Source organism: Scleropages formosus, chromosome 25, assembly GCF_900964775.1.
Source record: "Scleropages formosus chromosome 25, fSclFor1.1, whole genome shotgun sequence".
Classification (NCBI taxonomy): Eukaryota; Metazoa; Chordata; class Actinopteri; order Osteoglossiformes; family Osteoglossidae; genus Scleropages; species Scleropages formosus.
In genome coordinates this window covers 13,825,950-13,838,590 of record NC_041830.1, presented here as the reverse complement: position 1 = coordinate 13,838,590, position 12,641 = coordinate 13,825,950, and the positions used below count along the sequence as shown (strand labels likewise).

Here is a 12,641-nt window from a genome sequence, read left to right as displayed (position 1 = left end):
TCAGGGGCTGCTCTCCTCCCTCGCAGCCCTCTGCTGATCAAATCAACAAACAAGGAGATAATCTTTGCTTTTGTGCTGAGATGGAAAGTCGGAGACGAGAGCTCGGGGTGCGGCCGTTTCGTCCGTTTGTCCACAGACCACCGGTTCGCCTGTCCGCCGCCGATCTTTTATTTCGCTCCGGCAACACGCTCTCTGGCGCGTTCAGTAAAATCGTTTTCCTTTTTCACACCAAAATACACTCTGGTTCTCCTGAGTGACGTGATACTGAGACTAGTCTGAAAGCGTGGCCCACATGAATGAATACAACATGGCACTTGTTGTCTTACTCATAGTGATGGAATGTGTGGTGGTATCCATTAGGGTTGCAAAAATACTGAATTCAAGCTTATTACATCTGTGTTTACGTTAATTTTGGTGAATGCTTTATATTCACGGTAAATTGCCCGCTTTGGTCTTTGTGTTTGTACAGTGCGCGTGTGTGCAACGTGAAAGACAGGTGTGGAGGGCTTTTGGAACTTAACAGAGATTTGTTCTCCCGGCTGTCTGTCATGGAACGGAAGTCCCGCCTAAGCAGCGTCACGATTGGCTTAGAGGTTAGGCCCGGTCAAACTTGCCCTTGCGCAATTGGCCGTTGGCGCTGTCTATTTTAGACGGGTGTCCGGAGCTCGGGAAGAGAGGGAGCGCGGTAAGACTTCCGGTTTCTGTGTGAAAATTGACACACAATGAGGAGCGGAGAGGAGTCTCGGTGGAGCTGCTGTTCATAAACAGAACAGCCCCGGAACGCCCGAAACCATGGAGAATCAGGTAGGAATGTCCCTTTCTGCGACACTTGCAGCGGGGAGCTTGGGAGACGGGAACGAGTGGGTTCAAACACAGCTTTGCCAGAAGGTAAACTGGCTGGTAGGGGATCATGATCATGGAGCGCTGAGAGTCACGTCACTGGAGAGCCTGTCCAGAGCCTTGACCCTGATTGATTTGGCCATCATTTGGCGGTCATCATCATCTGGTCATCATCTTGCCGTGATTATATGACCATTATCTGGTCATCTACTGGCAGTCATCCATCATCTCGCCATCATCTAGCTGTCATTTGGCCATCTATTGGCCATCTGTATTGGCCATCTTATGACCATCATCATCTTCTTGCCATGGCATCATCTGGTCTTCTACTCGCTATCATCTTTCCATCTTCTGCTCTCCTACTGGCCATCATCTTGCCATCATCTGGCCTCATACTAGCTATCATCTTGCCGTTGTCTCGTCTCCTGCTGGCCATGATGATCTGGTCACCTAATGGCTATTATCTAGTCATCTGCTGGTCATCTACTGGCCATCATTTTCTGGCTATCATCAGACCCTCTTCTGGTCATCACCTTAATCTTCTCCCTGTCATCTGGCCCTCATCTTCAAACCTGCAGGAGCAGGTTACGGTACATGCTGCACGCGCTCCAGGTTGCTGGCGGGAGGTCCGGGGGATGTGGTGTGCGCTGGGGGTGGGCTGCTGCGGTGGTGTGGCCTGTCTGGAGGAGGTCAGGACCACCACGCAGATGCTGAGTGCATCTCCATTGGTTCTGGTACAGCCCCTGAATAGAGGTGAGCAGTGCTGAGGTCAGAGGGACAGTTCAACACTCAAATGAGCAAATTGTACATCATGAGTTACATTGTGTTAATATATTTATGCATTATGTTAAAGCGTGTATGTGTATAGCGTTAAGGTGCATACATTTATGAAACCTTACAGAGATGTAATGAGGTTTAAACCCTTTTTCAAATCTTAGAGTCATACAGATCACACACTAGCCTGGAAAAACCCCTTCAGTGAGTGAAGAGTCATATCAGACGTGCGCATGAGAGCCTCCATGAGACGATGACTCTTTGCTGGCCGTGCCGCCGCTGCCAGTGTGAAAACCATCAAGTTTCTTACGGTTCTAGAAAGCGGGAACCCTGCCAGAACGGTCTGCACACGATGGAATGTGAGAAACACCACCCCCCCAACAGTAATGTAAAAATGAGGTGCTGTGAAAGGCAGATCCTGTGGAACATTAACCAGAAACCTGCTTGACAACATTCTCTCTGGATGGCACAACAATAGGCTGATGCCGGAGTAGATGAGCGGTTCCCCGTCAGACTCTGACTCACACCTTTGATGGATGTCTTTAAGTCTTTAAGTGATGGGATTTAAAGGGCCCTTCGCTTGGCCCCCATTGGACCCCCTCCTCCGCTCTCGCTCATCGCCCTTTGCTTGATCATCTCTCCGGTTGAAATTTCCCTGCGGCTTGTCCCTTAGTTTTCGCTCGGAGCTCAGGAGCGCGTTGGCGTCTCCTTCCTCGGCCGCTCGTTTATTTTGCTTTGACACCAGCTGGCCAAAGCGTCAGCGTGTGATCGGTGAGGAAGGTAAGATGTGACATCGAGGGAAAGCGCGGCGTCGGCTCCGCGCCGGTCTCTCGTGGGCAGGTACGGTTTTTGTTAAGGAACGTGGGGAAAGCGTGCAAACTCCACACAGGCTGAGCCACATTCGAACCCGCGTCCCATCCTGAAGGCTTGGAGCCTCGAGGCCCCAATCTTCCATATGACATCCATGGTTGGTGTGAGGGGATCCGGCGTCAGTTTTTCCAATGATGGTGTTTGGATTTGGTCTCAATGCCTTTGGATGTGTCGTGTGTGTGTGTGTGTGTGTGTGTGTATGTGGGTCTGAGCAGGCTGGTGTTTTGTTGGCTCGCGCTTGGCGTCATGGGGTGGATTTGTGGGCACGTGTGTGCATGCATCTGGTCATACAGTGACAATCTGCCAACCAGTCCCACCCCCCACCTCCACTGCTCCAGAGCGACCGTGGGTCACAGGGTTCTGCATCACTGCGGCGAGACCAAGTGGAGCACAGGCGGTGGCGGTCGTGCCACGGGGGGGGATGGTGGGGGGGCTGGTTTCTGCAAGGACATCTGTGTTGTGGTTTGTCAGTTGGAGCCAAGCACTGCCTTCCTGCCGTGACCCTGAGCGGCCCACTGTGGGGAGGGAGGGACATGGTCTTCGTGGAGATGGGCTGGTGTGCACCGTGGGGACTTTGCTGGAAGGCGGAACGTGAACGGACTCCCCGCGGACCTCCGTGCTCATCATCTTTAGCATATTTGCCACCTCATTAGAGCGTGGGTGTGCTCATCTGCAGAGTCAGGTTCCCATTTGGTAACCCCAGCTTTTCCACTTTCTGTGGGAGTGACCTCAGATCAGCTCTCTGACTTATTATAATACTGTGTTATTATTGTTGCTGGCTTTTAAAGCTGAAGCTTCTCTGTTGAGGGTCCATTTTTCTGAGCAATAGTAATAATAATAGCAATAATGATGATGGAGCTGCTTGCACTGTGAGGTTTATTCACTAAGCTACATACAGTGATTTACCAGCTGGGTAATTTTTACTGTACCACTTTAGTACCTTTATCTGCAATATTATAGTGAGAGTGGGACTTCAAATCTGGATCCTTCCATGTTTAGGTAATGACTCAACTACTACGCCACCTTCTTAATTTTGTTCGTGTATAATGAACAGACTCATCCAGATTGATTGATTGTCCTGGAGATCAGGAACAAAATAAAATGTACAAATAAAAAAAAAAAAAAAAAAAAAAAAAAGAGAGCACAGGAGCAGTCAGTAAAGGTTTGTGGAGTGTGACTCATATGTATGTTACCGAGTCTCACTTCTTTGCAAAAATTTGCCGTTACTCATATTGTTGCCTCCGTTTGGGCCGTGATCCCCGGTTCGACCAGTTAACTGACTCCCTTTCCCACCCACCCCCTGCCCCACCCCCCAGTGCACGGTCCAGGTGAAGCTGGAGCTGGGACATCGTGCCCAGCTGCGTAAGAAGGTCACCTCTGAGGGCTTCACCCATGACTGGATGGTGTTTGTACGCGGCCCTGAGTCGGGTGACATCCAGCACTTCGTGGACAAGGTCATCTTCCGCCTGCATGAGAGCTTCCCAAAGCCCAAGAGAGGTGAGTGGACTCAGGTACAACCTTGAAGGAAGGCCAGGGTCTGGGGCCATAGATCCCCTTTTCTTGCTCGCTCTCGCTTTGCCTCTGTCCAGTGCTCATCTGCAACCTCTGTCCTGTCTGTGTTCATAGTGTGCAAGGAGCCACCCTACAAGGTGGAGGAGTCAGGCTATGCGGGGTTCCTCATGCCCATTGAGGTCTACTTCAAAAACAGGGTGAGTGCGCCACACCAAATGATCTTCCTCTGTCCCTCAGAGCTGCTGAATCCCTCTCAATATTCGAGAGGCGTCTCAAAGCACATATCACTTCTCTCCTGATCTCCTGCCTACTCCATAAACTCACTACATTATCTGTTTAAAAAAATTTACTGTGGTGTTAAAAGACCCTGCCATCACGCTACTGTGCTTCTGCAGGGAAGGATTGTGGGAAGGTTACATTTGCATTTATTCATTTATTTACATTCACATGTTACATCTATTCATTTGGCAGAGTGAAGTAGAACTCCGAGTAAACAAAATGCTTTTCCCTGACACGCGGAGAGATATAGATGCAGACACATGATTTTCTTCATCCTCGGGCCTTCAGCTGTCCGATGATTTTAGCTTTGGGAGGAACGTTCATGATTGGGAGTCATGTGACATTAGACGTTAGTTATTTATTTACATTTTACTAATGTTTGTCACACTGAAGGCCTGAGGCTGAAACACATCTGTAGTTAAAATTCACATTGTAATAAATGCTGTTGGAACTGCAAGTGCTGTTCTAAGTATGCTTTAATGTTTGCTGTATCAGTTCAAGGTAATCCCTTGATCAAGGGTACTACAGCAAGCGCAGGGATTAAAACCCGTGTCCTTCGAGTACGAGGCGACCGCTCCGACTACCATGTAGCCTGCTGATGTAGGGGAGCGTAGTGGATATGCTGGTTCAGGTTATGGGGGGTGATCTTCTGCTGTACCCTTGAGCGTGGAGCTGTCGCTGAGCCCGATAGAGGTTGACTGAGCGGCGCCCCTTTCGCAGAAACGTGCCGCGGGTTCAAAGGTTTCTCGTGCTTAAAGGTCACAGCTTCTTCCACATGTTACTGAGAAACTGCCCCTCATATTGAAAGCGACCCTTCAACAAAGCTGAGCGAAACTCTCTTTCGCTCTCGTTCTCAGTCTGCTTTGCGTATTTGTGCTTCAACCCCCACCTTTTTAAGATCGGGAGAAAGAAGGCGACAAAGACAAACAAGAGAGGTTAATCTAAAGCAAGTAGTAGTCGAGTTTTACTAGCAAGTGTTCTCTGCCTTTTTGCCTTTTGAAGCTGGGTGTGTGTGTGGTCTCCAATTCCCCCCCCAACCGCTCACACCCACATAGCTTCCTCTGCGCTGTCTTGCGTCCTTTTTTTTTTTTTTTTTTTTTTTTTTTTTTACACATTCATTCATTTAGCTGATGCTTTTCTCCAAAGCGACACACGACTCGGAGTAAACAAAAGTACATTTCACCAACAGATGGAAAGATACAGATGCAGACACGCTGTCTCAAAGCACAGTCGCTTAATCCGTTTAACCAGCATGCTTTGCAGAAGCAGATGCATATAGAATTGGTAGACTGAACATTTTTTTTAAACAGATGATATAGGGCAAGGTTATGGAGTCGATAGGAGATTGGGAGAAATATAGGTCTGAAAGCGATGGGTTTTGAGACTCTTTGAATGTTGAGAGGGATTTAGCAGTTCTGAGGTGCAGAGAGATGATTCCACAACACTGGGGGTAGTTTCGAAGCTCCAGGAAGCCGATGGAGAGAGACAAGGAGGCAGATACAGTACATGGGAACACTTTGGCTCTTTGTGCGGTCAGGTGCATCTGAGGCCGATCAGCACCTCTGATGCTGGTTGTTTAGTTTGCTCAGAGCTCTAACTGATGGGCAGTTATAACTAAACTGGGATTGAGGGGGTGGGACTGGTCGTGCCAGGCCGTGGAGAGGCGTGAGGGTCGTGCTCTCCCACACTCCTCACACACCACTCTGCCTCCGCTGTCTGATGCTCTCTGACTGGACAATGGCTTGTTAAAGGGGTGTTCATTTTCTTGGGAAAGGACTTCTCACCCATGTTCTCAAGTACACAGTTTACCTTGTTGTAAAGTGCTGTGTGTGTTCACGTTGAGTGCAATCGTGTGTGGTGATAAACCCAGGGCTGACTCCTGCCCCCTACCTCCCACCCAGGAGGAACCGAGGAGAGTCTGCTTCAACTATGACCTGTTCCTCAACCTGGAGGGCAATCCGCCCGTCAACCACCTGCGCTGCGAGAAGCTCACCTTCAACAATCCCACACGCGAGTTTCGCCGTAAGCTCGTCAAGGCCGGCGGGGTGAGTGGGCGGGCCTGCTCGAAGGTCCGCAACAGGTTCTTTAATTCCTGCATGGTTTGGAATCCAAAGAAAGGAGAATCTGAGTGCTCATGTTGTCCTTCTGAAAATGGATACATCGTGGAATGAATTTTCCAAACTGGAAGGTACTGGCTGTGGAGGGGGTGGAGTTTCTCCAAGTTTTGGGGATGCGTGTGGCTCCGGTTTCCCGTGACCCTGTGAGGGACAAGCGGTTCTGAAAATGTGTGTGTGTGTGTGTGTGTGTGTGTGTGTGTGTGTGTGTGTGTGTGTGTGTGTGGTTTCTTCTGTGTTATTTGTGATGGGTTTTTTCTTTTTCCTTTCTCTCCCCCCACCACAGCAGTGTCTACGTACACTGCTACAGGTGGAATTTCTGGGAAACTCAATGAAAGTTATTTCTTGATTTCCATATGTTGGATGTTTTCTCCTTTGCCCAAATTGCCCAGGTGATTGTAGTCCCGGAGGGGGCAGAGGCCATTTCCCGACCCAGTCCTGATTACCCAATGCTCCCTACAATCCCGCTCTCGGCTTTCTCCGACCCCAAGAAGACCAAACCCACCCATGGATCTAAGGTTGGAGGACAGTCATCATTGGCCACCTTGGAATTCCTTTTTAAGTCTAAAAATAGTCAAAGCTAAGATCATAAGTAAAAACAATTTGCAGTAGTTTCGTTCAGTAGTTTTTGGAAGATGGCCAAAGAATTGTACTGTGGAATGAAGAGTGGTGGGTATAAATAATGGGAAATTTAATGTTTTCTTTCTGCTCCAGGAGCCAAGCAAGGAGAGCAGCGTTGGAAGCACCAAGGGACCTAAGCTTCATAAGCCTCCTAAAGAGCACCGGGAGCGACCACGCAAGGACTCGGAGAGCAGGAGCACCTCCAAGGGAGAAGGTGACCGTGATGGCGGAGGCACCAAGCCTGCCCGTGACCCCTCTTATTCTTCCTCGTCTTCTTCCTCAACCAAGAAGACTTCCGAGGGGAAAGTAAAGGAGGAGAACAGGGCGGTGCCCAAAGCGGCCTTCAAGGAGCCCAAACTCACATTGAAGGAGGCCAAGATGGAGGGCTTGTCCCCTAAGGGCGGTGGAGGTGCAAGTGGAGGGGGAGGTGGAGGTGGAGGTGGCGGTGGCGGCGGGGCCCTACCAGAGCTCAAAGCACCCAGCAAACGGCCCCCTGCTGTGGAGTCTCCAAAACCCAGCATCAAGAAGCAGAAGAAGGGATCTACTGGTGGGGGCCACACGAGCACCGGCCCTCGAGTCTCGTCTTCCACTTCCTCCACCTCCACCGTAGTGCCTCCTGCTTACCCGGACAAAAAGTCGGTGAAGGAGAAGGACCGCTGCTGCAAAGAGAAGACAGAGCTGCCGGAGTTGAAAGAGACTAAGAAACAGCCCGAGTCAGAGGACTCCAACTCCGAGGATGAGACATCCTCCAAGTCTGAGGTGAGTTGGTGGATGACGATTCCTGTCTGTCCTCTTTCCTTGAGTTACCTTCTTGATGTCCCTGAAGAGCAGGGATAATTGCAGAATGTTGTGAGCTGATCTGTGTGGTTCTCCCCCTACACAAGCAATCGGCTGCCTCCAGCCAATCAAACTCCAGCTCCAGCTCTGACTCGAGCTCTGACTCCGACTTCGAGCCCTCGCAGAAGCAAGGCCAAGGTAAATCTGGTTTTCTTTTGGCAGTTGGGGGGACATGGAAGAAGCGTTGGGTAGTTGATGTCATAATGGATTGTGGTTGAGCAGTGGGTAGGATAACAGGAGAAGGGCTGGACAGTAGGTAGGACCATAGGAGAGGGATTGGGCAGGGGACAGGGCAACGAGATAGGGGTGGGCACTAGGTGAGACCACGGGGAGGGGTAGAACAGTGTGCTGGACATCTGGGAAGGGTGGGGCAACATGCTTGAGCCATTGACTTTGTGAATATGTTCAGTTCTCACTTTGGTCAGTTCCTGTGTCCTGCTTCTTGCTCTAGGACAGTTTCTGATCTATAAGTCTCAGTTTAGCTCTGCCCCCCCCCTTCACAGGCCCCCTGCGCTCCATGGTGGAGGACCTGCAGTCGGAGGAGTCCGACGAGGATGATAGCAGCTCGGAGGAGGAGACGCCGGTCAAGACGAATCCACCCAACCGTGACTCCCGGTTAGATATGGTGTCCTTACCTGCCTGAACACTTCCGTTGTTCTGCCGTTGTGGGGACACTTAGGCTAACCAGTTAAAACACACAAGACCCATATTTTCTCCAACCATTATAAACATTAATGATAATGTACTTAAGAAAACAGCAAAATATACTCCGAAAACAATATCACAATCAAGACAAAACTCTGTCATCGCTTAATAAAACCTTAGATTCAGATTAACGGACAATAAAAACAACTCAATACACTGTCAGACCAGAAACATACGAAAGTGTTCATTTTGTCATTAAAAGGACAAATGACAATCATGCACTAAAAAAGTCATATAAAATCTCCTTCCATTAAACATATTTTGGAATTTAAAACCAAAAGCTCATCCTTCTGATCTGAGAGTTAACTAAACTGAACATCCAGTCTTTAAAATAACCACCAATGCATAGTTCAGGTCACTTGATCAGGCGCTTTTTTTTCTTTTTTTTTTTTTTTTTTTTTAAAAATTAACTGTCAACCCGATGAATTGCCTGGTTGAACTAGAGAGGGGGGTGATCTTCTTTACACATGCCAGGGCCACATACAAGAAGACATATATAGAGTCCAGGAGTGAAGAGCACAGCTCTGCAGTTCAGGTCTAAGTAGTTGAGGTCTAAACCCAGCTCTGGACTTGAGATCTAAATGCAACGACACTGTTTTCTAGTGTTGGTCACTTTATAAAATCATTGTCTTTGACCTCTCGCCACGTCCAGATTGAGTTTGGACAGCGAGAGTGACAGCAGCGACGAGTCCCGCCCACTGAGTCGGGAGCCGCAAGCCCTGGCCCCACCCCAGAAGGACACCTCTTCCAATAACAAGGTGAGGATTCCTGCCCTGCCATGGGTTATGAGAGCTGATGTATAACAGGTCCTGCTGGAGGTCCTGCAGGGTTCCAACACGGTGAGCTTCAGGGGTATCTCCTGCTGCTGCAGTTACAGACCTGGGTCTGTGATTAAAAAAGGAGGGACTCTGCTGTTGTACAGTTAAAGTTGTAACACAGCAGGACAAACGGGGAAAATCATTGTGCTCAAGTCACTTTGGATGCAAAGATCAGCTAAACTGTTGGCTAGTAATAACAATAAATAATAACTAACGAGACGTTTAAATAAGTGCTTAAACACTTTTTCCAAAGGTCTCTGTGAGGAAGAGCCCCGACAGCTGTAGCAAACCGGAGAAGATGCTGAAGAAGGGATACGACAAGGTACGAAGGGTAAATCAGCTTTCGTTTTGTTTCACTTTGTTTGTACTCGTTGCGATGCGGTGGGAAACAGGGTTCTGGGGTGGACTCACCCGTGGGACGCTGGAGGCAGCCAAAGCTTATATTTACGAATTGACCCGACTCCCACAACCCATGACTTTGTTTTCCTGCCTGCTCTGACCTTCTGTCCTTCACAGGCCTACACTGAGGAGCTGGTGGACCTTCATCGACGGCTCATGGCTCTGCGTGAGAGGAACGTCCTCCAGCAGGTCTGAGAGGCAGGCAGTTGTCTGTGTGTGCGGGTTTGTGCGCTTATTACGTAAACGTTTACCCAAAAGAAAGCACAGATCTGAACATCCTCCTTTCACCCCTCCTTGTCTCGTGTCCCTGCCAGATTGTCAATCTCATCGAGGAGACCGGCCACTTCAACGTCACCAACACCACGTTTGACTTTGACCTGTTTTCACTGGATGAGTCAACAGTTCGTAAACTACAGAGCTACTTGGAGGCCACTGCCACGTGACAGGAAGTTCCCCTGCAGGGGCGGGGCTTCCTCTTTCATCATCTTTTCTTTAGAACTCGATGACACAGCGTTGGGGGTGTGGAGGAGGCGGAGTGAGAGAGGACGACGGAGCAGAGAGGATGGAGCAAATGGGGATTTACACTAAACTTTCGAGGGTTGTCGCGGGCAATCGGGGTGCTGGGTTTCAGAGGGAGGAGGCCAAGGAGCTGCAGGTGGTGAGGTCATATGACAGGAAGTATACACTATGTGTCTTCAAAGCAGGCACTGAGCCCCCACCCTCTTCTCATTCTTCCTGTGTGTGTGTGTGTGTGTGTGTGTGTGTGTGTGTGTGTGTGTGTGAGAGAGAGAGAGAGAAAGAGGCACCACTGGTACAGGTGGGGTTTGAAACAAAGCTGGCACAGCTGATGCAGTGTGTTTGACTCTCGCTGGGCTGCGTACACCAGTCTGTGTCTTCTCTGGCGTCTCTGTTATGTTGGTCCAGCCGCCTTCGTCCCCCGACTGGAACTTTGCCCCCTGCTTCTCTCTGTCCCTTCAAATTGTCACCCTGAAATGACCGCTGTGTTGCGGCAAGGCGCGCTAAAGGACCCGTTCAACCATGGCCCCGAGTGCAAAATGCTGGGAAGTCAGCCGTGGGTGTCCAGGTTGAGACTGGAGTGTGACTTTTTTGTGTTCTTTTTGCATTGTTTATAGGCCTTTTCTGTATTTTAAGCAGTGGCTCGGTTGGTATGGCCGGGCATCGCGCGAGCCACAAAAATACTTGTTTGTTTTAATACGCGGTTTATTCATGGGGACAGATCCACTGCCCTATCAGTGCCTTTACACACCACCCTGTCACCTGTCCCCAGGTGGCCGAGGACTCGTCTCCTGTTTCTTTGGTACGTACTGGGATCACTCAGAAATCGTCAGAGTCATTGGGGGGATGATGGGGAACGCTGCTGTGTGATCCCATGACCACTTGGTTCCAGTTGAAGGCACATTCCAACTATATGATGATACTGGCCATGTTGAGGAGTGTTTGTTTGTTTGTTTTTAAAGTAGGCATTACAGCAGCCCAAGCTGCTCAACTTGCCCTGAACCTGCAGGACCGCTGGTACACTGGTTTACTGCCTGTCCCATTGAACAAAGTGTGATGCTGTCCAGAGCACTGTGGCTTCTGCCTTTTCCTTGTTATGCTCCAAATGACCCTCACCTTCATCCTCATCACCTGTTATGTAAAATGCTTATTTATTGTAATATTCATAGCTTTCAAGGTTTCCTCCTCATCTGCCCGTCCACTGATATGTGCCCTGGTTAAAGCACACTGTGTATTAATCAGTGTTTGACTGCCTGTATTAGTGTGCATCAGTGGATGAAGTAATCCAGTTAACTGCAAAGTGCGTTGTGTGTTTGTGTGAGAGAGAGAGACAGAGTGCAGTAACATCGTAAAATCATGTGTGGGCTGTGGTCTGAATTTACGCTTCTTAGTACTCCTGAGTTGGAGATCATGACCTTTAACCCAAGGACCCCCTGTGTTATGGAATCCGGGGGGTTAAAAGAAGAGAGAGGGGGAAAAAAAAAAAAGTGGGGGGTGAGCAGCAACTCTGTGGAGCCTCCATTAACTAACAGTCAACATTTTATTTATATACCTCTGCACTTTTGGCTGTGGAGACTCCAGTACTTATGTAATTATATATATATATACTGTATTTTTAAGGGTTTTATACAATATTTACGAGCAAATGGTATTGTTTTTGCCAGTCTTTTTAAAAATTTGTATTTAACTGCTTTTTTTTTTTTTTTATTGGCATGTTGTATTAGTGACAAATAACTGACACCCTGAATCTGTTTGGTTTAGACCTTGTGTGACGTCACTGTTCTTGGCCTCGGGTTTGTTCGTTGATGGAGCCACTTTATTGCTGTAAAAGAATTATGGAAAAGAGGAATTAACGTAACACGCTGGATTGTTTTGTTCCTTAACTGAAAGCAAGACTTTTCCTTGTCTCAGAAGCTTTGAGCATATGTGTGTGTTCTCACACGCCTCAACTGATGTGGCAGTTGTCAGTCAGCAGGGGGCGCAATGGCTACCAGCCCCAACCAGAGGAACTTGCTCCCACCTCTCTCTCTCCCTGTTATTCCCAGCAGAAATAACCCCATCAGGAAGGGGAACAGTGCAGAAGGGGGAGCTGTCATGTTTAAAGTATGTTATATATACATTTAAATCAAACAGAAGGAGAATATAGTTTTTAAAAGAGGTGCTAATGGAAGAGATTCAGCACATGGTTACTTTTTTTTTTTTTTTTTTTTTTCTTCTCCCCCCATGATTACTTTTGTTCCTCTACCTTTTTTTTTTTCTTGCAGATGCTATAGAGTGCAAATTTGCTTGAAGGGGTGGCTCTCCTTTTGTCTGTTACACAGGGACAAGGGGGTGACATTGACGTGGAGGGCCTTCG

General features: G+C 48.7%; 1 protein-coding gene across 2 annotated transcripts; it reads left to right on the top strand.

The window, feature by feature from the left end:
- The first annotated feature begins 665 nt into the window (after window positions 1-665).
- Window positions 666-12,503, top strand: LOC108921333 (protein ENL-like). Of its 2 annotated transcripts, none has more exons than XM_018730772.2 (12): window positions 666-804; window positions 3,801-3,981; window positions 4,111-4,193; window positions 6,177-6,320; window positions 6,782-6,907; window positions 7,104-7,769; window positions 7,895-7,985; window positions 8,351-8,462; window positions 9,205-9,310; window positions 9,624-9,692; window positions 9,887-9,958; window positions 10,084-12,503. In XM_018730772.2, the coding sequence occupies exons 1-12, from the start codon at window positions 793-795 to the stop codon at window positions 10,210-10,212; spliced, it is 1,791 nt and encodes a 596-aa protein (XP_018586288.1). In that variant the 5' UTR covers window positions 666-792; the 3' UTR covers window positions 10,213-12,503. The 2 variants fall into 2 exon arrangements, with proteins under 2 accessions (XP_018586288.1, XP_018586287.1); XM_018730771.2 differs by having other exon boundaries at window positions 9,624-9,701.
- Window positions 12,504-12,641: the final 138 nt, after the last annotated feature.